The sequence below is a fragment of the Leuresthes tenuis genome, unplaced genomic scaffold, assembly GCF_036924035.1.
Source record: "Leuresthes tenuis unplaced genomic scaffold, fLeuTen1.0.hap1 SCAF_14, whole genome shotgun sequence".
Classification (NCBI taxonomy): Eukaryota; Metazoa; Chordata; class Actinopteri; order Atheriniformes; family Atherinopsidae; genus Leuresthes; species Leuresthes tenuis.
Window position 1 is genome coordinate 11,437,713 of NW_027325368.1, and position 21,552 is coordinate 11,459,264.

Here is a 21,552-nt window from a genome sequence, read left to right on the forward strand (position 1 = left end):
TGACAGAGCAAGTTTAAAGCTACTCAGGAACACCAGAAGAGTGCATTTTCAAACCTCAAAAATTTCTTGTTGGTTTGGGGCGAAGGCTATATTGTGGATTTTGACGCCATGTCACTTTTGCATCCGCTGCTTACTTTGTAGCTATGTTCCTAAGCGCAGAATGTCTGTGCATGGTGGCTGTGCAGTCTGCCAGTCTAATCTAATAAATAAAAACAAGTCATTACAAGAACAACATGACATGCCTTTTTTTTAGGAGACAAGAGGATATCTGCATGGGCCAAAATATACAAACGAAGGACAATCGGTGAAGATACATTGCACTGTCACTGCAGTAACACACTCTTAGGTTGAGAAAAAGTAGAGACAAAGTAAGAGACTGATGCAGAAGCGAAACTCCACCATAGAACTGCTAAGAAATGTTTGAGGTTTTCTGACTGCTCATAACTACTTTATACAACACCACTTCAAAAAACGCAAAATTTCCTTTTATTATGATGCTCACACCATTGTTATTAACTGTTCAGGGTTTCACAAATTTATATATCAAATATATCATGTGTGTAAATTAAATTTCCTAAATAAACTGTCCTTTTAAGTTATATGTGACTTGTTTTTTAAGGCTGCCACATTCACCTGAAGATAAACTCTAAAAACTTATTATCGGTGTCTGATTCAAATGTCAGAGAGCACGGAAGCCAGACAAATTTGTTATGCACTTGTTTTATTTACAACACACAGCATTTTCTTTATCCATGAAGTCAGTGGATTAAAAACAGAATTGTCCAAAGCAGACAATATACAGCCTTGCTTGTACAGTATATACATATTATGCAATAAATTTAACCTCTGATACACTGTGCAACATACTGCACATATCTATGTATAGCATCTAGAGTGCAGCGATGGCTCCTTGTCTCTTCCATACCCTTTGTCTCTCTTGTGTATTGACTGCTGTCTAATCAGTCCCATCTACTTCCTTAAATGACACTTCAAATTAGCCCTAATGCTTAGCAGCAAGTGTCAAGGCAGACTAAGAAATAAATCAAATAAAAAAAGACAACCAGGGTCAATGCAATGAAACATCTAGCTTTTCACTGAAGTTAGGAATCTTAATTAAAACCATTCTGAGTGTGTGTAACCACTAAAAGTTTATGTTATCTCTCCACGATGAAAAACAATTCAATTAATTGCTTGTTGCTTCGACAGTAACAGAAAGACGATCACTTTGTAGCTGCAAGACTTTAAAAAAAAAAAAAAAAGCATTTCACCCACTTTATTGACACCTTCTTTCCCTCAGTGCAGTGCAATGCAAGACTTGAGGTGCCGAGCACACAGGATTAAATACAGCAATAAAAACAATACCTACTTACCTCACTGGCCTTTTTTAAATTCACACTCTCTGGAGCCATCAGACCCTCGCCACAAACACACAAACTGATACTACACCATACACAACACAGAGCCAAAGGCTTTTGCCTCCACCATAGATTACAGTGGTCAACAATCAACATGGACTAATAAGCAGAGCAATCCAGCACCACTTCAGGGAATCAAAGCTGTTCCTGTTGTTACTCTTTCTTGTAGAATTTTGACAGTGACAACAGGAACAGCAAGGACAGACTGGAAGCCAGTTATTCTAAATGGGTCACAAAGCATGACCATCAGTCAATGCATCCAGCAGAAACCTGCAAGGTTGATCAGTCTTGTCATTTAACCATAAAGGGAAAGACTGGTACAAGACCAATCCATGGTCAACCGATATGCAAGAATGACATCTTAGTTTAATACCGGCATGCATTGTCCTTACTCTTTGTAAGGTTTTTATCTGTTACAAATTACGTTGAATAAAAGCTCAACCCATCAGCCACGGTTCAATCAATTCTGTTTTAGATAATGGAAAGATAAGAACATTTTAAGTGTCTGATATGTTAAAAAACAGCATCGCTTCAATATCAATGGAAGATTAAGTCAGATATCCTGTACAGTTGATGACCTTTTCAAGTAAACAATAACAGTGAGCACAAATATAAGAAAAGAATCCGTTCATGAATGCTAATGGACATCATTTAGAAAACTCTGAGAAATGTTACACCACACAACCACACTGTTAAATGTATGGCAGGCCAAAGGCAATTGTGAGAAAGTATATTTTATTAGTATCCTCGTGTGTTGCGTTTGTAGCACAATATATGGCAATAAACAAACAAACAAACAAATAAATAAAAACTCCTTCTCACTTTAGCTCCATATCACCTCAGAGAGTCTTCCTGTGTGTATTTTACACTGAATTGTTTCATCATGAAACATCATGTGTCATAATATCAATGTGAAATAGTGGCCATCAATCTTAAGCCAATTTTTCCAATATCCCTGTCAAATTCAACGATATTACAGTGTTTTGAAAGATTTGATAGCCTGTTCTTGACCTAACACACTGTAGGCTATGTATCGTATTTGCATAATAATTACTTACAGTACATAACACAGCCTGGTTATATTACTGAACAAACAGGCAGCACTGGTTGAACTCTTTCAACTAAAAAACAAAATTCAACCAACCGTATTGTTGTTATTTCATCAAATTATTTCCAGTTACTTTTAGACATGTTTTCGTCTTTGCAGCTGTGCTACTCATCAAAGACTTTTTGCACAACGATGGAGCAGTCTGTGCAGCAACACTGGCCACTGATGAAAGGCTGATGCGCTTCTGCTAACTGAAGAAGCTCGGATGATTCTTCTTTTAGTTTTCGTCTTTTTTTTTTCTTTGCTCCTAGTTTTCGTGTGAAAGTTCCTTGTGAAACATGTTTTTAACTCAAAAGCAAAACTTGAACAGAGAAAATATGGATCAATGAAACCTTTAAAATAAATGTTTGGATTCTGTTTGAACAAGTCGCATCTAGATTTAGCAAGAAGAGATTTAGGCGGGATGTTAGCTGTTCAATAACTGACACTACAGTACAGTGCATACGTAATGTGGGTAATTATGCTCTCCTTTACACACACACACACACATACACACACAAACACACATATATCTAACCTCCCCTTTCTCTCTAAAACCCTCTGGTGAGGCAGTAAATGAAAGCCGATCTTTGGCAGGTGACATTTTCAAGAACAATGAGCCCCAAGTGGATCAAACCGACCTTAACTACTGGTTTAAATTTGCATTGTGGGCACTAATTAATGACTTTATAAATTTTATATATATATATTCCAACCGAGTCAGTCTGTATCCAACTTCCACACCAAAGAAAAAGAGAGAGAAAGAATTTAAGCAATCTGTGATTAAGGCAGTCTCATAAATATTGCAGAGAGGGTTTTTGGCCCCTATTTTGGAGAAAGACTGCCACAACAGTCTTGAGTGGTCTTGAGTTATGAGCTCTTCCTTACTGCTGCATTCTTTCAAAATAAATTACAGAGCAGACAGGTGGATGAAATGACATGGCAAAAGCAAATCACAGTCTGATCCACAATGTTAGATCCACGGAGGAAAAATATTCAATCAAAAACAACATCGAGCAGTAATCCTCTTTGGAAGAAAAGGTCATATTTGGTTTGTTTGTCACTCCTTCACGCAATGAATAATGTTTTATGGGGACCCTAAATTGAAAAAAAAAATCACAGCTCAGGGCAATCTAATTAAGAAATTAAAGTAAAGTAATAGCTTAGCTCTAAGTTGTCCTCTGAAGTTAGTGCTTTTAAGCGGCGTGCAGAGATGGGGATAGACAAAGTTCCCACTTAGAGTAGCTTAATTCTGTCTCAGTTAATTGAGTTCATTCCAAGATACAGAAAAGGTCAAAGCAGATACATACATATCAGTTGGACAAAGGAGATGTGGCTCCATTACTGTCTTCACTTGAGTTCCGCTGATTGTTTTACTTTCTTGCAGCTTGCACGTTACAAATTCCAGCTGCTCTGAAATCTGCCAACATGGCAGACCTCATGTACTGTAATCTTTCCAGTGCTTTCAATTATAGACCTTTATCAGAGCTTCACACTCCTCTCTGTACAGTGCAGTAACAGTCCCTCAGACCCACTCCTGCATGGAGCGCTTGCAGTACAGTATGTGGCGCTGCGTGCTCTTCCTCCTGAACTGGAAAACGGTGTAGAGGAGGACCATCATACACAGTGCCAGAACACAGGGGATAGCAATGGCCACCGCTTTCTCTGTACCGCCTGCGCTGTCCAGTTTGATGACGACATCCACGTCACCGTTGTCATAGTGGCGTTCCTCTGCCACCGGCGGACTCCAGTCCCAGTCGGGGTCAATTGGTAGGCCGTCACAGCCCATGAAGTCCCTCAGAATGGACCTCGGGTAGCTGGGCTCAACACGAAGCAGCTGGTTGTTAAACTTCCAGTACTCTTTTCCCTTGTAAAAATACGTAAATCCTAGATGGGAGAACACAACCATTTTTGTTTTTTGGTATTTTGTAAATAATTTTTGCGAACATTTAGTAAATTCTGTAAATACTATATAGTATATATGTGGTTAAATGTGTCTTCTTCAGCTGCACTGATGCTAAACACCTTTAATTATGCAGTGTAGTTGAATAAATTGCAATGTGGTACAAAGATTTTAAACATCGGTATTGACAAATCGCCTTTTGGTTTCATATCTTGTAGTTCAAATCAAATCACTAGTTCAAATCAAAATTATATTGTGATGCTAGTTCTTAAAACTACACATCTACAGTCCTACCAGTGACAGACACTGTAGTCACACTCTTTACTTCAGTAAAAGTACTAATACCACGCTGTAAGAAGTAGAAGTTAGAAGTATCATCACAAAAATATGCTTAGTTTTAAAATCAAAATATAAAGGTTGCAGCTGTTAATTAGTTGTCAACTATAATATAAATCATGACTGTTTTTTTAAACATTAACTAAACAGTTTCATTATCCTCTTTCTTCATTGTGAGAACTCTTATTTTATAGAGAACTATTCTTTTTTCTTATTAAAGATTTGAGGCTCCGTGGCTTTAGGAAACAGCACTGTTACATGCACAGTGGAGTTGAGCTACTGTGGAAATTTGACTTTTCATTTAATTGGACCATTGTTTTTGACCCAGTATACATCCACTAATTCATCAATCAGCGTATGTTTGACTGGGTTACTGACGCATTCAGGGGTCTGATAAAAAAACAACAGAATAACGTGAAAATGATTCGCTTGTATTAATATACACTCACAGTTTTATTTTATTTAGTGTTTTTGTTTTTAAAAAATTAAACTTTTGAGCATAGCTGATGTGCCTTGGCCCATTTCAGTCTAGTTGAAGCAATGTAGAGTGATTTGCATTTTCTGGGTGTATCATTCCAGTTTTGTCAGTCTAAAACGTTATCATGCATTTTAACAGTTTTGGTCTGACTAACACAATAAATAGTTTATTTTATTGTCATGTAAATGTAATGAGTGATATATTTCCTCTATTCCTTGATATATCTATGCCAAAAACTAACTGACTGATCAAGAAAATAGATGACATATAAATCTATTATTTTTTTCTTTTATTGCAGTGAAGTAATTAGTAACTAAACTTGTGAAAAAAACTGTGTGACATTAAATATGATCTACCTAAGACATTTAGAAGAGTGGATGAAAATAAAAGTAAAATACAAGTATCCCACATTTGTTTTTCAGAACATTACTTGAGTAGATGAACTTAGTTACAATGCAATTTTCACTTAATTAGACATACCATTGGCTTTATCCACAAAAGCCCCCTGGGGTGAGTCTGGGATGCCGTTCCAGATGGTGATGGGTTTTGGGTAACCTGGATCCATGGTCCTCATGTCCTCATTGTACCTCCAGTATCTACAAGAGGATAGACAGAAACATCAAGACAGATGATACACAAGTTTAGGGTATCCTGTCACTTTCCACTTGATTAAATTTGGCCAACTCTCATGGTCTTGCAAGCATGTACAAAGAGTGACCCACAAATGCTGTAAAAGTTCAAGCTTCAGAGAATGTTTCCATGTTATCATTAAAAATACATTAGAACAAGATATCTTTTGGTATTTTAACATCCTCATTCTCTAAGAACTAAGCAGAATATTCCAGAGAAAAAAAATTAATGATTTTTTTTTTTTAAAGAAATCCCTATATCACGTCTTGTTACCCTATAGAACTATGTGGTGTATTTATGTGCAGACCCAGCCAAGCTAGCTAAGTTGCACATACACAGATATTCACTCAGCAGGATGAGGATTTTTAAATACAATGCGGTGACTGCTGAGTTTGCAGATGGTACTAAGGTTTACATTTATTAGCAAAGCCAATCTGAAGAGAGAAAATAAAAGAAGACAAGAAATGTGAATCCAACACTTTTCCATTAACTGGTTTGAAACTAATAAAGATGGAAGGTGGTGGTACAAGCTACACTGTCAGTGGCTGTAATTCAGTAGAAGAAGTAGTTGTCTAACGTGCAGTAGTCATTCCCAAAGTTTAGAGAATTGCTCCTCAGCAATTTACCTGCATCTCTGGGAAAATGTAAGATGTTATATCATGATTTTCATCATAATCATATCATTAGAAGACATTGATCAGTCATATGAGTTTACTGTTTGCAGGCCCAGACCGGAAACAGCTGGTGAGTCATTTTAATCTTTGCCAGGGCAGGCACAATTTCTAAGACTGCTTTTATGCCTGTCATGATTATTAAGTCTTCTTCTAAACATGCTAAAACTACTTCATGCAAGTATATAAACTTTTTTGTACATAATATAATTTTCTTTCCAATTTTATCATTTAAATTAATCTTTTCTTGTTCAGCTCATCGGAGTTTGAATCAAAAGCAGCAAAGGATACCAAGCTACAGTAAATATGGCTAAATGAGAGAATTCTTTAACATCAACAGTAATAAAAAATATATTGAAATGCTAAGTCTGTGCCTGGTTTACTACTACTGTTTACATGTGGCACATAGAGGACTTCATTCATATTCTCATTTACAAATTAAAGATTATAGTTAAAGACTCTGAACATGACATTCATTATATCCATATACTGGATATAAACTGTCACTGCACTGTACAGAGAGGAGTATGAAGCCCTCATGGGAAATTATGGAAAATGAGTTGGGTTCCTCTATCATCTCAAGAGAGTCTTTTCTTTTGACCTGCAGTCATCCTGTTCAGTACTGAGGCCACAGAATGTGTCATAAAGTGGCAGTGTATGTAGCATAATGCTGCAAAAACAATGGTAGGACAGAATATTGCAATTAAGTTGTACAGATGTAAAAATTATCTTACTTGGGTTAATGGTATTTGCCTTTATTCAATGGTCAAGTGTTTAACATCGGAAGACTTTAAATCATAATGTAAATTGGAAACTGAAATATTGTATGTAAATATTATCAGTGATGATGGCGACTGATGTTTTAAAGCATGAACTAAAAACTTTTGAGACTTATTTCACATCACTAAAAAAAGCAGTCCATCATCCCTGCTGCTACATTCATCTGCTACATAAATTAGTTTCAGAAGCAGTTGTGATGGATGTGCTTCTCATGCACAGTCATCGTTCTCAAACTTGCTGTTCAGTACCAACCACCTACCAACCACCTACACCCGATCACACACACACACACATATGAAATCGTGTTTGTGGCCATTGACAGAATGTTCTGTTTATAAAAATGGGACATGTGGTTGAGAAGGAAAATTTTCTCTGCTGCAACCACAGGGTCCCATGACCTCTCAGGATATGATTTATCACCACAGCTGAGCATGTGAGTCAGGCTGGCACATTCTCATACTGTATAACCCCTGTGACGCACGTAAATAAACAACAGATTCTCTAAAGTCACTCCCTGATTTCAGTTCTAGCTACACGTAACCATCTTAAAACCATCATCCAACCTGGAAAAGTTTTGTTTCAACACCTAGCGTTACCATCAACTATTACAAGCAATAACCCCCTTGGAGCAACCCCTGCGGCAGCAAAAGATGTCTGATTACAGACATGTTTATGACAAAAAATGACCCTATTGTTGCCACCTCAGAGTAGATTTTCTTGTTGTGCCAAGTCTTCTTCAGTACAGCGTGAAGTTTAGTTCGTATTATGGTATGGTGGACCCCACCCCCCCAGTGAAGGGGCTAACGTTTCCATGGGGGGGTGGAAGGTTTTCACTTCACAAAGGTTGTAAAATTTAATTTGCATGAGGGTGAATCACAAAAAACATTGCTGTTACACACAGAATCATATTGGTTATGTGTATTGTGGAATTATAGAGGATAAAATAATTCTTGAAAGAGCACATGTACATCTCAGTACAGACAGCTGACGAATGTGTTCTTGATTGAAACGGTACACCTTTCAGATATACTCATACTTTAGAATGAGACCAACAAGCATATTTACTATCAAACAGGGAGCTACAACAAGAGTACATTTGGGAGTAAATTAAGTCTCATTTTACCAAAGCTAACGTGTTCTTATCACAGCAATGTGTGAGTGTTAAACTTCTACATTTCCAGCCTCAAGGACTTAGAGTGCCTCAGCTGAGATGATGGAGCCCATCATCACCTTCAGACTGATACAGTGTCAAAGAAATACTTCCGAGAACACAAACAAAAAAAGTTTTGGATTGATAAAGGACATGCAGTCACACCCAAGCAAGCCAAACACACAGTTCCAGGTTATTTTCCCACTCAGCTCAATGTTCCTGTCAGAGACAGCTTTCAACATCATGTAACAATAAAACAAAATCCAATAACAGACGTAATAAACATCCCACTTGACAACTCATCAAGTGGGATGGACAAAGGTATGCAAGCCTAGGTATGACTGAATGTTCTGAAAAGGGGTGCTAATAAAGTTCTGGAGATTATTCTTTTGATGTTTCAATGCACATGTGTGTGTGTATTTAAGTTTGGCGGTAAAGAGGGGGGCAAACCATTAAAAAAAAAAACAGAAACAACATGGTATAAGCAAGATTTTCCGAACAAATGTTACTTCCTTTTCTGGAGGATGGAGGTTAGTAGAAAACTGTCCTACATTAAGTAAATTTGAAATTCTTTATGGAATTTGTACACACTGTGTGTTCCAGGCAAATGAGGAAAGAGCTTCAGTGTTGGTGTGGTGGTGCTTTATTGCACATGGCAAAGGAAACTTTCACACAAGTGAAGGCACCATCAGTATTAAACAAGTGCAGGTTTTGGAGCAACATGTATTGCCATAGAGACTGTATGTTTGCTAGGGGAGACCAGCAGTACAATCCCTAGTAAATCACTTTCTGTGCATATTACAATGGCGTGGCTCCATAGGAAGCGAGTCCAGAAGCTAAATTGCAGTTCACATGTGTCACAAACTGATAAGACCGAACACTTGAAACGAAAAATATGCCAAAGGAGGCTCAGAACTACTGAGAAGCTGGAATCCTATATCAAATAGGAATGAGAAATAATTTTATTACCAAAAACGTACAGGAAATAATAGTGTTCTTAGAAGATGAAGTGATAACACAGCGGGGAACATGCTTATTAAAGTTAAAGTTATTCAATTATTTTGATCCTTGTTTTTGTGACACTTTCTATGGAATCACCTTTCATGTCTGACTCTGAAAGCTAAATGTATCACTGGTGTCATATTATTCATTTTTAACCTGGCCAGGATGCAGTTCTGTAAAATCCCTGAATTCATAATAGAACTACTAATCCACACGGACCTGTCTCCTTTGAAGAAATAGGTCTTGGCGACATCTTCCCACCAGACAGCTGTCTCGATACTCTGTGTGGGCATGCCGTTCCCAAACAGAGAGATGTCCTGGGGATACGAAGGCTGGAGAGTTGTGTCTTTGAACACCCAGAAACGGTTTCCTAAAATACACCAACAAGGTTAGATTGGAGTAGGACAAAGACACAGTCATAAATATTGCTTCAAATCACACTGCACAAAACACTTGGGGCTGTTCCTGACCTCTGTATGCACTTTTGCTGGATGGTCTAGTATTTTTATTGTGATTTCAAAGACCAGCTGCATTATCTTGTTTAAAGATCCTCTGCACAGCACCAAATATATGCAGTATTACTCATAATACAGTAAGCAGCAAGATGATGCTCGAAAGACTCCATTGAGACTTGTTTTGAGTTTCACTGATGTCGTTGCTGCATTTAATTCAGTTTCATTATAAGTGCTTCAGGCAAAATGAAAAGCTGATGTGTTGTACATGTGGTCAGTGGCTCGACTTTTACATGCACACACCCATGAAAACACACATGGTTAAGTCCCTCTGGGTGAATGAATAAAGCATGAGGCTCTCTGATCCCACTGGGCGACAGATGTCATGTTAATCTGCTTGATGGACGGATGGCTCTCTGGGACCTCCACCCATTCTCCTACTTTACTACAACCACACAACCACCCGGTCTATTATTATCCAGTGTAAGATTATTGTAAGTTAAAGAGCTCACACTTTCATAAGCGCTTGTAGTGACATTTGCTTACCCTTTGTTTTGCATTCTTTTATTTTTTGGTTTTACTGATCTCACCACATTGAGCCAAAGACTGTGAAACTGGTGGTAAGAATGTGTCTCATGTTAGCCACGTGCTCTCATAGGTGCATGTGTATTTTAATTTGCCCATTCTCAAAAGGTTGCACCATAGCACTACTAGTGATTGAAAAGGAGGGAATAATAATCCATCCATCCATTTTCTATACTCGCTTTTTTTAATACAGGGCCGTGCAGGAGCTGGAGCCTATTCCAGCTGCCATCGGACAAGAGGCAGGGTACACCCTGGACAGATTGCCAATCCAGACAAACAACAATGCTCACTCTTACTGTTGATTTAAAATCACTACTGAAACTAACATTTATGTTTTTTGACTGTGAGAGAAAATACCTGGAGAGAACCCAAAGCATGCAGGGAATGATGATTAATGATAAAATATAACCCAGACATGGAAAAAAGGGAATTTCTTTTAATACCTTTGAAAAAAACAAACTTCCCCTCGCTATTTTCGTATACAGCATCAATTTTGGGAGGCAAGCCTTTCCAGAAGTAGTTGATCTGCATGGGGTAGCCAGGGACTACTGAGTTATCCCGTACCCTCCAGAACCACTGGTCCTGTAGAAAAGGACAAAATAGAATCTTCATCTCAAACTGCTGTGAGACCAGCAGGAATGCTTACTCAGGCTGATGATCCACTTTACCTTGAAGACAAAAAGCTCCTGTCGAAGGATGGCCAAAGTGTTGAAGCCGCCATCGCAGATGTTAGGTTTGGAGTTGGGGTTGGACGGTTTGGCCCCCTGTGGGGGCCGATGGGGTCTGGCATGGCGATCATGTTTCCGTGGGTCTGAGGGAGGGTGGAAGCGAGGAGGAGGGACTGTGACTGGGGGCCTGGTTGGCTGTGGAGCTCTATCTGGTGGTCCTAAAAATACAAAAACACACAGAATTCCATTCTCCCTCTTCATCATTCGTCTTTGCCAGAACTTTGTTATTGTGTTTGTGCACGATTTAGCTATTTCTGTGACTGTCCTCATTGAGATATTTTTTGACCAATAAACATTTTATTTTGGCACAGATTATTTTGCATCTTTGACAATCTGTTGGTTGACTCATGCTGCTTTGAAAAACACAAAATTGGCTGACCTCTTAAACAGCTGACAAATGCTTCTTACTGGCATTAAACCCAGTATGACTGATGTAGCAGCTTTTGAAATAGTGAGTAAGTTTTTAGAAACCCGACTATTTACTGCTTAGCAATATTGTCTATCTTCAGTAAAGTGTTACAACAATCAAATAAAGTTAAAGAAGTGTTCTTTCTTAATATGTTCTTAAAGTCTGTAATATGGAAAGTTACCATAGATTTTCTGGATGCCCTGCAGATCGTCATGAGGTAGTTTGAAGTTCTCTGTGTCCATGTACTGGTAGAAAGGAGCCATGATAGCAGTGGGATCATTGGAGTGCTCCAAACCGAGGGCATGGCCCAACTCATGGACCGCAACCAAAAATAGGTCGTTACCTGGAGAGGGGAGGAGGAAAACTGCACTGAGAATGCAAATGATACATCATATACGGGATATGGAGTACATGTTGGAAGGGAAGAAGGACGCATATGACTGGATACAGCTTAATAAAACAGACAAAGAAAACAGAAATTAATGCAAATGAAAAGCAAAGAAAGAAATAATAGAACAGAATAATTAAATATAGTGACTGGATAACCTTCTTGTAAATCATTGCTGTTTGTATCAGATATGGGTGACTATCCAAGTGATGGATATGAAGATGTGGGCAAGGAAGAATTATGTCTTTGTTTCTGTGTAGATTCTTTGTCATCCAGGTCATGGTGATTCTCCGAAATGCTTAAAGAAACAGCAACTAGACTCAGTAACTCTGAATTAATTATTGACCCCAAGAGAGGTTTAATGCAGAATCAACCACAAAACGCAACCTTGCATTTTGTTTGAGGGCGCTCAGGTTTGAAAATATGTCATTCAATTAGCCATTTGGATTTCTGTGCAACACGTCCTTCTTATAGTAGAATTAACCAGCCCCCTGATCTTTATCTCCACCCAGCTTTAACTTCAAATCATGCTGCATTCTTTGTACCCCAGAAGTAGGTAGGTTAAAACTTGTTTGCCCTTGATTTAAAGTTTGCTATTAACAGTAAATTCTCATCAGATGTTAAATAGTTCATGTCAGAGAAAGGCTTAACTGAACTGACAATGATCTTGGTTGAATACAGGGAAACCCAACTTCTGACTGGCATTCTTTATTGTTTAATGTCTTTAAGGTTGAACATTTGGATTTTCCATTTGACATTGAAGTCAGCACTGAACACAAACATTGGTGAAACATTGCCCATGTAAGCATCAGTTCCTAACATTAGCCCTTATAAACTTTCTGGTCTAAGCTGCTGGTCATTACGTTGCTCTATTTTTTGTGTGGTGTTTTAACAACTTGGGCAAGCTGAACAAATTACTTGGAATAAAACTGTGCCTAAAAGAGGAAATATTACCAACCGCATGCGGTCGAATGGCAGATGAGAGAATCAAAGTATCTGGAGAAAAAAAATTACCCATCAAGTCTTTTTCTATCATTTTGATGGGTGACAGGCTGAGCTCAGTTTGCAGTGTCAGTTGGTGTGAACTCTTTGGCTAGATACTGTTTGCCTGATACGGTTACTGATACGGTACAGGAGTAGATAAATTCATGCCTGAAAAAGGGACGTTTATACTGTCTCTGTGGTATTTTGACAAAAAAAAGTTATAGAATTTCGTACAGACCTAAAAATACTGGGTGAGCTTACAAAAAAAAGGCATCATATAGTATTTCTTTAAGAATGTGCTTATTTTGCTCTGTGTTTGTTAGTTGACCCCTTTTTGGACTTTTTTGCTTGTCTGAATGGACAAAACTGAGCATTTTTATGACCTTTCACTCTATTGGGCATTTTTAATGATGTTTTAAGATTAAACTCAGAATCAACAAAAAGCCAGCTGATAAACCAAAACCAAGTATTAGCTACTTGCTGCCCCTTTAGTCCTGAGCTAACCTCTACTGAGCTAAAGTGGTGGAAAAAGTTGCAATTAAAGGTTATTGGAAGTAAGCTTTGAAGAAGGAGCACTTTTCCTTTTCTACTCCATAAAGAAAGATAACTCATTTGTGAACCACAGCTAACATAAAGCAGCAGGACACACACTGCCGCTGCTGTCCAAAACATGACGCACCTGAGCACAGACAAACATTGGCCTTGCACTGGCAAACATTGTGAGGCCCCTTCATATAATTTCAACACACACACAAATTAACAATGGAAATATCTCAGCCAGTGGTCAGAATTCAGCACTGAGTGTCAACCTGATTTGGAGGGAAATACACCATTTAAGTACAGGTTGTGACTGAAGCTGTCCTCAGGAGATTGTTGCCCTTTACAAGATCATATCCACTATTGCCAGCAGCACTGCACAGAACTGCAACTGACCCTCAGCCAGTAACTGAAAGGTTACCCTCTCCCACCCCTATCTAACCCAATCACCCTCTTTCACGCAACCAAAAAAGTCCCATTGGGACTCCATGGAGACGGCTGGAGCTACCATTAGCGCACATGTCAACATGCAACATTTACAATAACACTGCTGTGAAAGCCCATTAAAGATTGCACAGCTTCGCACATGCTGAGATATGAGCTTTTCAAAATCAGCCTCAGCACTCCATATGGATAGCCATGGGATGCTTCATGGGGGTGAACATGAATCTGACTTGGGAGTCTAAGACTATTACCATTGGAGAACAAAAGAGAGAAAAGAGGAAAGGAGCTGATAGGTGAAAAGCAGCTTCCTAGAACAAACACAGTGTTATCTGTAACCCTCCTTCCTCACTAATGGGAGGAGAGAATGTTAGCGTATGGTGCATGCAGCCTGGTGGTGCTCTCATAAGCTTGGCACCCTGTAGGTAGAATAATTAAAGTGTGTTTGGTTGCATGGCTCAGAGTGGTATCTTATTTTCCTCTCTGAGCTGCACCACCAGAGCCACTGAGCTACATCAAATTCAATAAAACTAAATAACCATAATCATGTGCCAGCAAGTAATGTCTTAAAATAGCAGGGCTTTTTATCCTGTCATCTGAAGAGCTTATTATACAGAAAAAAAAAAAGTCCTGACAGATGGGGTGATGCGTCTTTACAGAGCACAGCCGCATCAAAGACATCTCAGCATTCTTTGTTTTTGGCTAAGCATCCCTCACACTCTGCCCTGCAATACCATCTCTGTCATATAGCCCTCCTGTCAAGCCATCTGCATTTCCATGATTTACTTTCCACCAGTCCTCATCCATCTCTCTAGATGACTGTTCTTTTCTGTTTACTTCCATCACTTCTTCCATGTAACAGCCCTTCTTTCCCTCATGCTCTCTGCTGCTACTTCTCCTTAGTTTCTCTTTGTTTGCTCGATTGCTGCTGGTTCGTTGTCACCTTTTCTTTACGACTAACCCCAACTGCTTTCTTTTTCTCACACACAGTTTATGCTTAGACCCATTTTCTCACCATCATGGTTGGGATTCCCCAAGGTCCAAGGCTCATCTGAGTCAAAGTGCGTGTCCCCTCCTATGCCTGGGCCAGGAAAATAGGCGTGGGCGAGGAACCCCCCCTCCCCATCGAAGGGTGAGCTGTCACCGTGAAAACCTGAAGCGAAGATGATAGTGATGTCCACGTCACGCCTGCCAGTCTCCAGGGCACTGTACGGAACAGCTTCAAAACGTAGGGGAGTCACACCCTGCCACACATCAAACGCCCGGCGGATGGCATCATGAGTCTCCCGGGCACCCACCTTTGGCGTAATATTTTTTATGCTGATGGAAGGAAAAAGAAAACACTGGTAAACCAGTTGACAGGATTACATCAAATTGGAAGCTAAAAATAAATCTGCATAAGGGGTCTGTAATAGTAACAGGCATGAATGGAGCACCAATCACACAATTTGAATCCACAGAGAACAAAATATTTAGAGAAGGTGGAAAGAAAATACATCCTGCAAATACCCCTTGCCTTGTTATCTCATTAAGTTTGAGTGAACATTTTCACTTTTCAGAATGTCTTGACACTGAAAAAAAGTTGCACTATTTCAAGCCCAGCAGCTTTCACTGAACTTTTAACACAGCAGCCGTTATCAGTCGCTGGCAGGCAGAGAGGAAAGGGAAATCTTCTCCCTCTCTCTCCACTTATTTTCATGAATAAAGTGCAAGCAGCACTGGCTCAGCACTGATTGACATTCCATTAGAAGAGGTGGCTCATCAATTCAAATTCGGGCAGGAAGGAAGGGAGGATTTGAATAAATTGGCAGTGTTATCATCTATTACTGCTGTAACCTGTCAATTTGCAGTTGTGCCAGAGACACATTTATCTGTTCTCCTCAGAACCTATTAAAAGCCTGAGCTTAATCATGGCAGATAAGATGAGAGTTTGCATATTTCTGCTGAGATTTACACCCACAGTTTGAAGCAATTTTATTTAAGGGAGAGGAGGCCCTTCAATTTTCGTGCCACTCTGGTTAAATGCTTGTTTTGCTTATGAAAAGTAAAGAATGAATGGAAGTGAGTTAAAAGAAACACACCCTGATTGCATGTTTAATTGTGCCAGAATGCTATTTATACTCTGAATAGCAAACAAATTCACAACACACAATTTACACGTTAATCTCTGTGTTACTGTACGTGTGATTGTCACTATATTTTTTTGTGCGCGGCACCTCACAAATGACGTCTCTGCTCAGTCTCTATGACAACACAGAGCATGTGATCTCAGGTGGTTAAAGAGGTGGAGATGTGAGACGGAGGAGAGCTGAGAAAATTAATGCTGGCATATCGGAAACTGAGCCCTGCGAGAATTACAGTGGTCTCCATGACAACTGCTTCCACTGTCTCTCACCTGTAGGTTATGTGCATACGCTGCCACTTCTGCCCCGTCAGAGCGTATCTCCGCCTCCGTGACCTTGTAGCACTTTTGAATTTGTCCGGAACGCCACAGCGCGGTTTCTGCATCCAGCTGAGAAGAGAAGAGAAGAGAAGAGAAGAGAAGAGAAGAGAAGAGAAGAGAAGAGAAGAGAAGAGAAGAGAAGAGAAGAGAAGAGAAGAGAAGAGAAGAGAAGAGAAGAAAAGAAAAGAGAAGAGAAGAGGAGAGAAAAGGAGAGAAGAGGAGAAGAGAAGGTGAACTAAGTTTGCTAAATACAAGTCCCAGTTTGCATCACAACACAACACAAAGCACTGAAGAGAACTTTGTAGTTCTCTTCGTGTCAGGTGGCAAAGAATCACAGCAGCAAAAAAAAGGATGCAAAGAACGGCTAAACTACTCCAAACTACAGTCCTCATTCATACCACATCAGATATCACAGCTACAGAATAAGCACAATACAGAGGCAAAACATTAGTTCTCACCTTAGTGTGATATCACTGCATGATCATGCAAAACGAGAAAAGGGAAAAGCGTTAAACCTTCACCTGAAGTTGTTTCAGATGGGGTGATCTGTCTCTGTTCTTCACTAACCCACTAAAACATCCCTTCTGAATTTCAATTTAATAAGTGCAGCAAATGTTTTAACGGAATATTAATGGTCTAACAAAAGTTTGCATGCAGCACAGCTTGAGCTAATACATCAGCAACACATGTGTATACTCACTCCTTAGTTTTCTCATCCAGTGTCCCTGTGACATTGAGCCCATAGACACGCTGCATGGCAGCAATCGCTGAGTGCATGGTTTGGGCTGAACGCAGAACAGACATTCCCGGTTCTGTGTGGGGAAGGTAGCCATACCTCTGTAGCCATCCCTGCAATGGGGAACAAGGAGAAGAATTCAAGAGTTGCTGCACAAGCTTTACCTCCATCACCAAAATCCTAAATTAGGTAAACGACATGAGAAAGATGGTCATGAAATCACAACCACAGGGCAAATTTACTCATATAGCAGAATTCAGCGACAAGGTGATTCAAAGTACTACACATAGAACATCAGAGCATTAAGAACAAAATTGACAGTTAATTAATCAAAATCCTTCAATTAATTTGAATCAGTTAATTAAATGCAGTGGTGCAAACAGGAAAGTATTCAGGTTTGGTTTAAAAGTAGTAAGAGCTGACCCAGATCTAGAAGTTTTTTCCACATTTATGGTGCATAAAAACTGAAAGCAGCTTTTCTGTGTTTAGCTAAGAACCTGAGCGATTAAACCAACAGCAGAATTTCAAAATCAATTCTTTGATGGACAGGGAACCAGTGTACACTCTTCAGGACTGGAGTGATATGATCCACTTTTCTGATCTTAGTGAATACTCGAGCAGCAGCATTCTGAATCAGCTGCAGCTGTCTGTCTTGCTCTTTTAGGCAGACCAGTAAATGCATTGTTAGAGTAATCAAGCCTATTGAAGATAAAGATTGGACCACAGGCATTCCTCCACGACACCAAAATATTTAGCCAGTTTTGTATCCAATTTATTGTTGAAATTTAAGGGGTCACCGAAGTTGGAGGGATTAACTTCAATGGGAAGATTAATGTTTAAACCAAAAGTAATGTCAAGCTTTACTAAAACTGTCAGCACAATAACACTAACTGGAAACCATGGGAGCTTTGTTCTTAATGGGGTGACAGTCGTTAAGTCGTAGCAGCCTGTTTGCAGAGGTAATTTCGCTAGAATAATTAAAATTGGACGGCATTGGAGAGAAACTCTAGAGAATGGCAAAAATCCAGCTGCATATCTTTTTTCTTGATTTTTGTCACCCACTTTCAATCCTGGAGTGAGTGAGTGTGCATGTGAGTGTGTTTGTCTCTGTGATGGCCCTGCAATAAACTGGTGACCTGTCCAGGGTGTGCCCCGCCTCTCACCCAGTGACAGCAGGGATAGGCTACAGCCCCCCGCGACGCTACATTGGATTAAGCAGGTTTAGAGCTCTCATAGAGCACAGTTCTCCATAAAATCCAATGCCTTCTCACACAGTGTGATCTCAATCTTCACCAGAATTTGATAGATTCCTCTCTTCCGCCAAGTTTCATGAAATTCAACTTGATTGTGTTTGGCTAAACTTGCTGACAGACAATCTATAGTGAAAACACACCAAATAGAGCTCAACAAATATGAACCTGTGTAATTCATGCAGCTCACAAGAGTGGTGACAAACCATTATTACTGTACTATTTCATTGTAAAAAATATATATATTGCAAACTCTACCTGAAAAGCTTAAAAGCTCTTCAGTGATGTCAGCAGATTTATATTGTATTGTTTTCTAAATTTGTCTATGCAGCAGTGGTTTAGATTCAAATGTGTTTGTTCAGAGGCTCTGTGGAGCAAGTGTAAACAGCATCTGAATCGCCACTAGTGACAGCAGTCAGTGTTTGTGTCTTCCGGTCAACGTGTGCATGTGAAGGACTGCGGCCCTGCCTCTTCTTGCCCTACAAAGCCAGAGTGGGATTTAATGCAGTGCATAGAGGCGAGTGAATATGAGCATCATCCAAGGGTCATTGTCAGAGTCACATCTGAAGTTAAGGGGCATGAGGTGCTCACATTATCCACAGCTGTCCACATGCCAACCAGCTGCCTCCATATCATAACACAACCTACAATATTTGCTCCAGCTAGCTAATCTGATGAGCTGTCTCTTCTGCCCACCCCCCACCCATCTTCCTCTTTCTGCCTTTTCTACTTAGCTAAACGCCTTGTTTATCCCTTTTTTCCCTCGTTCCTGTGGGCGTGTTGCCTCTGTGGCTTGTGTTTGTTCTAACACACAGATTCCAGACAGATACTGGGCAGATTTCAGTGAGCCATTAAATTGAATAATGATGCGTGTGTGTTACTGTCAGCTTCAGCATTTAATTTCTTCAGAGTGGTGGGAAGGGTGCCTGTGGTGAGGACACAAACTATCAATCCTATTATGCAACTTGTGATGTTTTATTATCTTGTCCAACACCGTGATGCTGCTAAAACCTGCCTCACCTCATGATGACCTGACAAAGAAGTCCTATATCTAACATTGAAACATCATTCAGAACATCTCTGTGAAAACAGTAGTATCATACATGAGTGTTTCTTGTCTCGGGTTGCACATTGGCTGGATCAGCTCAGATCATAGACTACAATGTAATAGCATCAAATAAGCATCTCTGTGTTTCATTGCACCCTACAAATGAGGAATAATTTCGCCGTTCAGAGCCTGAGCTGTGCTGATAGGCTTACAAAATCTCCACGTTCTGCCTTGTGACAATCGAGCCCAGCGATAGAGTGCATAGGGAGTCAGCATGCATGTTTTTTGACTCTATGGAAAATGATATGGAGGAGAGAGCTCGGTCATTTATGATGCTTGAGGAGGGAAGGCCATTAATCTTACCTCAACGCTGAACTGATGATGCTCCTCTCCGGACACGGCACGCAAAATCCAAAGCAAAAAATGCAAGCAGAATGCTGCCGCGTAAAAACAATCCGATGGTTTTCTTTTACTGGCGGATACTAAGGTCATAATGACCTGTATTTTTTTTCCCGAGTGTTTATTAGGAGAAGCCGCCCGTCTGCTTTGTGTCAAATGAAAACCATCGGGCGAGCTTTCAATGCAGATTCAGCTGAAATTGAGAAAAAGACCCCGCGTTTTTATAAATTCCTGATGGTGATTAAAACAAAGGCTCCAATGTCAAGCAGAGATAACGCGACATGTTAGATCCGCTGCCCTCGCCATTCTTATTTGCATCGGGGGCAACATCTATCCAGCAGCATCAATGGCCATGTACAGTAAGCTACCCAGTCTGCGCAAGATAGGCTCCCTCCCGTCTCGACGCCTGCGCTTTGATTTCTCACACAGTGCAGAGCTGCTTGGCAGCATCATGAGAGCTGCCTTACAGAGTGCATGAGAGAAATAATACAGTCCTTCAGAACTGTCTGTACAGCTCACTTTACGATCGTAAATGCCATAGTGCTGTGCAGTTTAGACTCGAAAAATATAGTTTGATCTTAAATTCCTGCCACTAAATAGAGGCCTTGGTCCAGATTATGACCTGATGAAGTCTGTTTATACTGCTGATACTCTGGTAAAAATAAGGAAAATGTTTGCAAGAATTTGTGCACTAACAATATATAGTCATATAATAGAAAATTAAATCAATGCCACTGATTTATCAATCCTCCACAATCTTCAGACACATCAGTATAAAGATTAAAAAATGACAAAAGTTGATCATTCACCCAAATCTCATCTCAACTCTTATCATATTTATCAGTTTACCCCAACATTCTCTGGAATGAAGACCCACAACGGAAACATCTTCGTTAGCTGATAGTTCCCTCAAGCTATTCACGAACCTAGTCAACAACCTGCCTCAAGCAACAAAAGTCACAAGATGGCAGTGTTTCATCGAGGAACCTGTCAACAACCTATTTGTTATCCAGGACGGCAAGGACACAGGGAAAACTGGAACCTCATTCACGTCACATGAACTAATGAGTCAAGAAAATGAGGTGACCTTGATTTGATATAACAGAAGAGAAAGAATAGATTGCTCACGCCAATTATTCACTATGCAAAAGTGATTTAAATTCAGAAGAGAAGTTTTTTGGCTTGTTTGATAAAAATAGAAAAGAAAAAAGAGATAACACTTGTATCCATCCCTCCAGTGTTGTGCTGTTTAAAGACTATGATATGGGGGCATTTTGTTTTGCAGCTAAGTCTTCAAGTGTGTTTTGGGTCCATCCTGCACTCTTCTTTTGATGGCGAAAGCATGTCAAACAGCAACCATCTCAGTTTTGTCTTACAGAATCTCTGTCTGAATCTGATGAGACTACTTGCAGAGATACTTGAGCTGATTGCATTCATAATCTCATTCCATCAGTCATTTGTACTATAAACAGTTGAGTATCAGTTGCCAAGCCACCTTGTCAATTGCAAAATGTACGTTTCTTCAGACAGTTCAGTTAATCTTTTGACATCTTTCATTCATGCCTGTGACTCAGAGCTTCCTGTAGTAATGAACACCTTGTTCAGTCGTGGTGTCAGCTTTTAGAATGGATATCCCAGACCTAACCATAGAGAGCACAAAAAATTAGTAGAATTTTGATAATGCAGCACACAGTGATAAT

At 39.7% G+C, this 21,552-nt stretch overlaps 1 protein-coding gene across 2 annotated transcripts; it reads right to left on the reverse strand.

Annotated features, from left to right (window-relative positions):
- Positions 1-704: 704 nt before the first annotated feature.
- On the reverse strand, positions 705-20,586 carry mmp16b (matrix metallopeptidase 16b (membrane-inserted)). Of its 2 annotated transcripts, XM_072364217.1 has the most exons (11): positions 19,817-20,586; positions 17,120-17,268; positions 16,878-16,892; positions 16,372-16,488; positions 14,992-15,296; positions 11,808-11,969; positions 11,158-11,375; positions 10,933-11,071; positions 9,672-9,822; positions 5,700-5,815; positions 705-4,389 (listed from the first exon to the last, which is right to left on the reverse strand). In XM_072364217.1, exons 1-11 carry the CDS (start codon positions 19,943-19,945, stop codon positions 4,028-4,030), a joined length of 1,863 nt encoding a protein of 620 aa, XP_072220318.1. In that variant the 5' UTR covers positions 19,946-20,586; the 3' UTR covers positions 705-4,027. The 2 variants fall into 2 exon arrangements, with proteins under 2 accessions (XP_072220318.1, XP_072220319.1); XM_072364218.1 differs by lacking the exon at positions 16,878-16,892.
- Between the last annotated feature and the right edge of the window lie 966 nt (positions 20,587-21,552).

Bases quoted from the DNA above. Each gene is read 5' to 3' on its own strand.
- mmp16b (XM_072364217.1), bottom strand. From the start codon at position 19,945: ATGACCTTAGTATCCGCCAGTAAAAGAAAACCATCGGATTGTTTTTAC. The intron at 17,269-19,816 runs GTAAGATTAATG...TCCCCATTGCAG, and splicing joins ATCATCAGTTCAGCGTTGAG to GGATGGCTACAGAGGTATGG. The intron at 4,390-5,699 runs GTATGTCTAATT...TCTCCCATCTAG, and splicing joins TTTTGTGGATAAAGCCAATG to GATTTACGTATTTTTACAAG.